Source organism: Trichechus manatus, unplaced genomic scaffold, assembly GCF_000243295.1.
Source record: "Trichechus manatus latirostris isolate Lorelei unplaced genomic scaffold, TriManLat1.0 scaffold00069, whole genome shotgun sequence".
NCBI lineage: Eukaryota > Metazoa > Chordata > Mammalia > Sirenia > Trichechidae > Trichechus > Trichechus manatus.
The window spans coordinates 8,575,053-8,584,080 of NW_004444005.1; the positions used below are offsets into that span (position 1 = coordinate 8,575,053).

Here is a 9,028-nt window from a genome sequence, read left to right on the forward strand (position 1 = left end):
GGGGGGAGAGAGGGAGGGGGAGAGAGGGAGGAAGGGGAGAGGAGAAGGGAGGCAGGGAGGGGAGGAGGGAGGGGGCTCTGTGGCTGAAGATCACGACAACCCATGTGAACAGGCAGTTCCCCTTCCTAAGACCAAGACCAAGAGTGTCTGGATACCATCGCATACACATACAGAGCACACACACGCACACAGACATGCACGTTCACACACGTCACACACACACAAACGCGTAGACACATACGTGCACGCACGCACTTGCAGAGGGACACACATACAGAGAAACACAGGCACGTGCCCACACACAGACACGCACACCCTGACGCAAAGCCCGGAGGAAAGAGAGAAAACAGTCTGTGGGTCCCTCCGAATCAGACGGAGCCCCTTGGTGGGGCAGTTCCCACAAGCGCCACCTCATCAGACAAGGCGCATTAAGCCTGAAAACAGGCATCAAAGTGGGCTTTCTGGGGGGACAGAGCAGGGGGTTCTCTGGGGGGACAGAGGAGTGGGCCTTCGGGGGGACAGAGCAGGGGGCTCTCTAGGGGGACAGAGGAGTGGGCCTTCGGGGGGACACAGGAGGGGGCTCTCTGGGAGGACAGAGCAGGGGGCCTTCTGGGAGGGCAAAGCAGTGGCAGCTGAAGAATTGCCTTGAGTGTTTTGCAGCCTCAGCCCTGACGGGGTGTGGTCACGGGTGGTGGTGCCTACAGGGTGGTGTCCCGTCCCCAATGTCACTGCAGGCAGAAACCTGAAGATGTGCGGGCAGGGGGCGAGCTCACAGCCCAGAGCCTGGCTGGGCAGGCCCACCGCGCCACCACCTGAGATCCCCGCCCCTGCTCGCAGAGCAGAAACCTCCGGAGTCGGGGAGCATTTTAAATCCCCCCAAATCCCAGGCAGACAGCCAGGGTGCGGGTTCCTCCACCCTCCTGAGTACGGATAGCTGGAGGCAGAGGGCTTTCGAGGAAAGAAGACCGTGGCATTGTCTCCACAAATTAAAGTAACAAATAATCATTTCCCTCAGTGAAGTACCTACGGAGCTGGGGAGATGCAGGGGGAAACAGTTCATGACACCCAAGAACTAGAGGGTAGAGTGCATTAAAATGTTTTTAAGTTTTTAGGAATTTTAGTACTTATCTAACTTTTAAGAATAAACAAAACAGTAAAGGCCAAAGAGATAAAAAGAGAACGTACTACAGAAGGTGATACAAGGGGGTTTTCCGGAAGGTTCTCACTGAGAGCCACCTGATGGGAGTAACAGCATACACGCAGCAGGAGTCCCTGGGTGGTGCAAACACTGAACGCACTCGGCTGCTGACTGAAAGGCTGGGAGTGTGAGCCCACTCAGAGGCTCCTCGGAAGAAGGGCCTGGCAATCTACTTCCAAAAACCCAGCCACTGAAAACCCTGTGGAGCACAGATCTACTCTGACATACACGGGATCGCCATGAGTCAGAGTCAGCCTGCTGGCAAACTGGTTTATGGGCGGCAAGGTCAGCCACTGCTGGGTGACAGTTTTAGCGGAGAGACTTCTCATTGTCACGGGAGGTGCTCACTGCTCCTCTGGTTCTGGGATGCCCGTCAGCCAGAGAGGAGGCCACATCCACAGTGAGACAGAGACCAGACTTGCTGTTTAAATGCAGCGTGGCCACTGAGTGCCACGCCCGTGGCCACCCGCTCCATCTCCTCAACTGGCCGGGAGGAGAGAAAGGGCTGCAAACGAGCGCCCTGCGGGACCACTTCGCTGGCTCTGCCTTCCCCGTGCTCTTCACGAACGGCTCAGTGGTCCTGCCTCTTGGGAAGGCACACTGACATTTCTTTCCTTTGTTCACTCTGGAGAAGCCGCGGGGCCCATATGGCGTGAGAGGGCGGTGATGAGGCAAGGTCCTTCCTGCAAGCTCCCTGAGCACCTGGTTAAAGTGCGCAGGTGGGTGCCTGCCCCCCAGGTGTGGGAGTGGGACGCGGTTTGCTCACCTGCAGAAGGAGCTGGGAGGACACGCCGGCAGTGGCCTCCATCAGCACACTGTCTGCCTTCCTGGTCCTGAACATGAGCCCCAGGTACCAGGGCACAGAGATGGTGACGGCCAGGTCGTCCCAGGACACGAGGCTCTCTCCGCTGAAGCGCTGGGGGTGCGGCATGGCTGTGGACACAGACACGGGCCTCAGATGCCCCCGGGAGGGGCGTGGGCCGACATCACGCGGGGGAGGGAGCTGGCTCTCAGGACAGGGTGAGGGGAGTCCTGGGCCTGTTTCATTTTCATGCCGAAGGCCCATTTCTGTGACTACGCCCATTTGCACCGACCTAGAACTCTGAGAGGTCCTGGGTGGCACAAATGGTTCAACTACTAACCAGAAGGTTGGCGGTTTGAACCCACCCTGCGGTGCCAAGGAAGAAAGGCCTGGCCCTCTGCTTCGGTAAAGATCACAGCCAAGAAAACCCTACCAGGCAGTTGTATTCTGTAACACACGGGGTCGCCAGGAGTCAGAATCCACTCAACGGCAGTAGGCTTGGATTTTTTTGGTTTAGAGCTCTGAACCCACCACCTTGGCCCTGCAGGGACCCACTCGTGGGACACGGCCACATTCCAGGGAGGACAGGCGAAGGCCTGTGGCTTCCCAACCTCAACCACCGGACCAAGTGCTCTCGGGCGGGGTGGGAGGCAGAGCAGGGTAACCCAGGATCCTGGGCTCAGTGGACAGGGGTGCTGGGGGCAGGGGTCCTAGTCAGCCCAGCCCACCTGTCACGCCCACACCTGCCTGGTGGCTGTCAGGGCCGGGCACAGGCAGGCGTCCGTCGTGGGGGGCGGGGGGCAATTTCTTGATTAGCACAGTCTGAGTCTTCGTGAGTACATGCGCATCCACACACATACACACCCCCCTCAGGCTCCAAAGCCTGCGCTATACTCAGCTGGTGTCTAGGGAGTTTCCAATCCCTCTGCCCCTGGCACATGGGCCTCTGCTCCTGCAGATGGGCACCAGGCCTCCACTGTGGGGACGGGCACCGGGCCTCCACTCCGGGGACGGGCACCGGGCCTCCACTCCTGGGGACGGGCACCGGGCCTCCACTGTGGGGACGGGCACCGGGCCTCCACTCCCGGGACGGGCACCGGGCCTCCACTCCCGGGACGGGCACCGGGCCTCCACTCCTGGGACGGGCACCAGGCCTCCATGCCCCATATGCCCCTTGGCTCGCTGGCTGGCCTAGGGCTCCCAGATGATTTGGGGTAACCAGGGAGGTGAGGGTACACAGGCTCCTCAAGTCTGCAACACTTAGAAAACTCTGGGAACGAGGCATGATGCTCAGGCAAACTGCCTTCCTAGGCCTGCATCACGGACTCCTGACGACCCATGGCAAGTGGCCTCTCCCTTGATCTCGCCCAAGCAGGATTAAATAGTCATCAGCACAGACCCCAAGGCCAGCGGCAGAGGGCACGCCGCGCAAGGGCCGCCTTCGGGGAACGCTGAGCCTGCTGACCTGTGGGTTTGCTTCCTGCCCACACGAACCCAAACATGTGGTTGCGTTTTCCTTGGCGCGACTTGTCAGGGTGTGCTGGCTTCCATAACAGGAAATCCCGCTGTGACAGCCCCACCTGGCGCCTGGGCCCCGCCCTGCAGTGCTGGGCTCCCTGCTCACACCGGGTCCTGTCTGGAGGGTCCCAGAGAGCCCGCCAGGCACACAGACCGCGGGGCTCAGGGGCTCCATTCACTGCTATGGCTCCCCACGTGTTCAACATGCGTAGAAGCACGCTGACTTTTAAACTCTGTCCCAAACAAACACTACAGACCAACATCAATCTCGGTCACGTGGCCTCAGACCAGTAAGTGACCACCTCCTGGGCAGGGTGGAGATGGCAGATGGGCAAGCTCCACCTCTGCTGGCCGGCAGTGACTGGTTAACTCTGCTCTCCTGACACGTGTGGCCGCAGTTCCCCCACCTTTTCTTGGCCCATCAGCTCATCGGAGAATTGGAAGAAAGCTGTGCACCCCGCCCCCTAAAATAGTCACGCGCAGACCCGCATGTGACACGTGGGGTGCAGGAGAGGCCATCTGACGTCTACAGGGCTCTGGGTGCTCCACAGACCAGCCCTGCCTGCCGGGTCCCAGTGCCCTCCGGACAGAGCAGGTGCAGCCTAAATTCTGAAGGTCGGGTCGGGCTGCAGCCTTTACCTTGCTGACGAGCATCGGGAACCTCCCACGGTGGAGGGTGAGCTTGCCCCAATTGGCCTGGCCTCAACCCGCCGCTTCTGTTTATCTTAAATGTAGAGTCGATGATTTAAAAAAAATGGTGGTACTTGTTTACCAGTGTACGGCTGTAACCATGAGCTAGGAAGGAAGAGAAGTCCAGGCTGCTGCTAGAGCAGGGCTGGGGCTGGGACCGATGGCGCTTGTCCTCTATGGTCACAGCACCGTCCCAGCCAATTGGAGGCATGCCCTCTGAGATCGTGCGAGGGGACACGGGGCTGGAGGTGCTGGGCCCGGGAACTGCAGCTTTCAGGCCAGTGGGGGCCTGTGAGAGATGCAGCCGCCAGGAGGCACAGCGTCCCCTCTGGGAACAGTGTCCTGCAGAACCATCCCTGACCCCTGGATCCCAGATGCAAGTTCACCCCACTGTGGTGACCCCATGACCCTCTCAACACCCCCTGGAGCAGACCTTGCTCCCCACTGGGGCCACGGTGGTGGGGACAGGGAGACACACAAGCTGCCAGAAGGTCAGCCCCAGATGTCAGGCCCACAAAGGTCTCCCTGTGAGGTCCTTTACGAGGGGTCCCAGGCACCACCCCATCCGAGGGCCAGGACTCACCTTGCTCACAGTTCTTCCCGCCAAACCGGAGCGGGCAGGCGCAGAGGTACGTGTTCCACCTGTTGACACATGTGCCCCCGTTCTGACACCGGACTCCATCACAGAAGTTCCTCTGGGCCGCGCAACCTGGAAGGACAGAGGGTGAGGCGTGGTCTTGGGGGAGTGGGGCAGGGCACTGTGGTGGGGACTAACGCCACCCCTGAGCCAGAGCGAAGCGGCCGGGCCTAAGAACAGAGGCCTTGAAAACTCTGCAGACGCCCAGAGCCTCAGGGTCTCTAGGCCACCGCACAGCTGGCTGAAGAGCCTGGGTGTCTGTGTGCACCCTGGCTGTCTGGCCATCCTAGCCTGGCAGCTGGAGTGGCAGCGTCACTGCAACCCGAAACTGTACACCCCACTCTCAGAGTGGACCCCGAGAGCACGTCTCTGGCCAGCCCAGGCTGTGGTCCACTCCCAGCAGGCACCCATGTCTGGGCACCATGGGTCAGTTCCAGACGGTACCCAGGGACGCAGACGGGAGCTCACGCCTACCTGCCCTGGTGCCGTTGTTGGCGATGAAGCTGGCCATGTCCATGCTCTTGCCGTCGACGGAGAGGTTCCGCATGCAGCCCACAAACTGCCGGTTGTGCACGGGGAAGTCCTCGGGCAGGTTGGGGACGCCCCCCAGGAGAAGCGGCCCCGTCAGATCCAGGGACCTGGGGAAGCAAGGCCGCCCCTGTGAGGTCCGCGTGGTGGGAACGGCACACCAGCCCTGCTGCCAGAGACTCTGTTCACTGTGCATGCAGGACAGAACAGGCAGGCGGCGGGAGGGAGTGACGGATGGCTGAGAACATACAGCTGGGTCCTGCTTCTGGGGCCCCCGGCTCTTCAAACCTCTCTGTGCCTCGGTTTACCCACATGTGCAGTACATCCTGACAAACTGCACGTTCTGGGTTGGCCAGTCATGGTCCACCCAGCCCACCACCCAGGGTGTGGTATGCACAGAGCCAGAGTGCACGCTGGACTCAGGGACGCGCGCATCCTCGGCCTGGAAACCCCACAGGAAGTAGATGAGCCTGCAGGGAGGTCAACAACCTCTACAACCCTGGCTCCACCGTGAGCGGCTGCAGGCCCTGGGCAGGGCTCTAACCTCACTGGCCACAATCCCATCTGCATCACAGGTGGATGAGGGATTGGATCAAACGGTGTGTGACCGTCAGGGGCATGTGTCAGAAGCCCCGTACACATCAGGTTAATTTTAAATGCGGTCTTCAAAAAGGTAATTAAATATCCACCAAGACACAAGTGGAAACCAGGCCGACTAGGACAAAGAAGTGAAGGGTCTGGCTTTCAAGGGCCACACATGTTGAGGTCAGACTTTGCTCTGGAGTTAGGATGAGCCCTGAGGAAGCTCTGGTCCCAGGAAGGTGAAATGGCTGTGTCAACTCGAAGGGTGAGGACTGTTGGCTGAGTGTTGAGCCCCACGGGCCAGTGCTGGGACGAAGCCAGCAATCCCACGGCGATGAAGAGAGGGCTGGGGACGGCCGTCACAACCCTGGGGCTGGCTTTGGCACCCTTGGACAGATGTTTCTAAGGGATTTATTCTAGAAGGTTCTCTGTGTCAGAGGGAAGGCGCCCCAACCAAGGGGAGGGGATCTGACCACAGCCCAGATCAGAGAGCCCCTGTGTCCAGGAGGTTTGCTCTTTGGAGCATGGCTGTGGAAGGTTCTGGAAACCCAGACCCTGCCCTGGGTGCTCACTTCTTGGAGCCGCTCTGAGTGCCCTGGGCCGCACAGCTGTAGTTCCCGACGGAGCTCCCGAAGCGCACAGCCATGGCCGTGTCACAGTCATCCACGGCCACCACGGCCACCTTCTCTCCCGAAGGCCCGTGGGGCAGGCCCAGGCGGCCAATGTGGGGCTGTCAGAGAGAAAGCAGAGAAGGCGTCAGGGCGTCCCCCCATGCTCTGGGCAGAGACACCTACTGCTGCCATCCCCCAGGGTCCCCAGTCGAGGGCACCACGTGGGGAAGGGGCAGGGACCCTGCCCAGACTCCTGGAGAGATCATCCCCGTAACTGGGTGCTTGGCAAGAGTTGTGTCCCCTGAAAATATACATTAAAGTCTTGGCCCCTGTAAATATGACCTGTTTGGAAATGGGGTTTTCTCTTGTGATGTTAATGATTCCACACTAGTGTAGGGTGGGTCCTAGACCTAATTCTTTCTGAGTTATAAAAAGAGCAGAACAAACTCAGACACGCACAGGGGAAGACAGGTGCCGAGGAGCGTCAAGGATTCCCAGCAGACTCCAGAAACTAGGAGAGAGGCTCACAGAAGGAATTGACACGGCCCAGGCCTGGATTCGGACTGACAGCCTCCAGAACCGCGAGAATAAATTTCTCATCTTTAAAGCCGCCCCCGTGTGACAGCTCTGTTATGGCAGCAGCAGGGAACTCAGACACCGGCCAACAGCAAAGCCCTGAGACCGCCTCTGAGTACCTGCTTCAGCCCTCCCTTGAGTGCAAGCGTCAGCCACCTGTGTCCGCCAGCATCTGACTAACTCCAGACCCGGCCTCTGCTCACCACGCGCTCCACGTTCCTAAAGGACAAACCCCGGGGGCTGCTCCCTGCCCCGAAGACCCGCCTCACTCCTGACCCCACACAGCAAGGCATCCCTGTCACTCCACCCAGGCCAGGGGCCTGCCCAGCCCTCACGAGGTGGGATAAGCTATTTTCTTAAAGATGTTGCTGCTGGTCGATTGACAGCTGAGCGTGAACAAGCCCGCGCCCTCACTTTTCCAGCAGCGTGACTGGGAACTTGAACCAGTGCTCGTTACGGTATGCCTAAGTGTCAGGCACACTCCTGGGGAAAGAACGGTCACTCCAGAGCCCGGCGAGCCATTGTGAGCCGTACAACTTATAATTTACATTCTTGGGGATGGGTGGGGGCTTTGGGAGGAAGGACGTAAACAGCATTTACTCTCGGGGAGCTTTAATGAAGTGGGGCTGCTGCTGACAGAATTACAGCTGCTGCAAACCCCTGCCTGTAATCAGCAGCTGGGGAAAAAGAACGAGTCATCGTTTGCAGTGGTGCTTGCTGATGGGAGCCAACCTCCTGTGAAGACACCCGGCGTGAGAGTCTGGGCATGACTCCACCAAAGCCGCAGACGGGGCAGGCTGTGACAGACTTCACCCAGGCATGCTTGGAGCCCTGGGGCGCGAACCGTGAACACGCTAGGCTGCTGACCAAGAGGATGGACGTCCAAGTCCACCCAGATGCACCTCGGAAGAAAAGCCTGGTGATCTATGTCTGAAAAGCCAGCCGCTGAAAACCCCACGCAGCACACTTCTGCTCTGACACATGTGGGGTTGCGGGGAGTCAGAGTCGACTCCACGGCACGTGGGTTGGTTTAACACACACTGCTTGACTCCTAAGCCCCGTTTCACTGCCATTCGGTCAAAAGCGATGGCCCTCTGGCCACAGAAACTGCGTTCTGGGGTTAAGAGCTGGAAGGACAGGCAGAAGGAGGCCAACAGCGCAGTATTGGGAGGACCTTCAACATCCAACGGCCTGGCCCCTGCTCCCCAGAGGGGCAGTCACAGCACCCACTGCCCACCCCTTCTCACATCGCCCCAAACAGGCAGTGCGTGGGACCAGCAATTTAAACCTCCCCACCTCACGGCGTCCAAACGATCAACTGGGTGGTCACATCACCAAGGTGAGCCGACGGAAGGTAGTGCCAGGGATGCAGTGGATGATACAGAAATGGTGTTGCAGGTGATGCTAGACGCCCCGATGGGGTTACACAGAGGTACATAGGACCCTGCAACCCGACTTGACTCCTAAGTATACAGCCAAAAGAACTCAAGATGGGTGCTCAAACCAGTACATGCTCACACACATCCACAACAGCACTGTCTGCCGTCGCCAAAAGTAGGAACAGCCCAGATGCCCAGCAACAGACGAACAGACAAGCTGTGGTCCATCTGTACAATGAAACGCTCTTCAGCCATGACAACGGACAAGCTGTGGTCCATCCGTACAATGAAATGCTCTTCAGCCATAACAACGACAAGCTGTGGTCCATCCGTACAATGAAATGCTCTTCAGCCATGACAACGACAAGCTGTGGTCCATCCGTACGATGAGATGCTCTTCAGCCATGACAACGACAAGCTGTGGTCCATCCGTACGATGAAATGCTCTTCAGCCATGACAACGGACAAGCTGTGGTCCATCCGTACGATGAAATGCTCTTCAGCCAT

The 9,028-nt window shown here is 59.1% G+C and overlaps 1 protein-coding gene across 1 annotated transcript in view; it reads right to left on the reverse strand.

The window, feature by feature from the left end:
• CELSR1 (cadherin EGF LAG seven-pass G-type receptor 1) overlaps positions 1 to 9,028 on the reverse strand; it is a 194,138-nt gene that overhangs the window by 50,998 nt on the left and 134,112 nt on the right. The window contains exons 10-13 of the mRNA XM_004380065.1: positions 6,528 to 6,685; positions 5,320 to 5,483; positions 4,792 to 4,917; positions 1,965 to 2,131 (exon numbers count right to left, since the gene is read on the reverse strand). Coding sequence (XP_004380122.1) covers positions 1,965 to 2,131; positions 4,792 to 4,917; positions 5,320 to 5,483; positions 6,528 to 6,685 — 615 coding nt within the window. The remainder of the gene's footprint in view (positions 1 to 1,964; positions 2,132 to 4,791; positions 4,918 to 5,319; positions 5,484 to 6,527; positions 6,686 to 9,028) is intronic.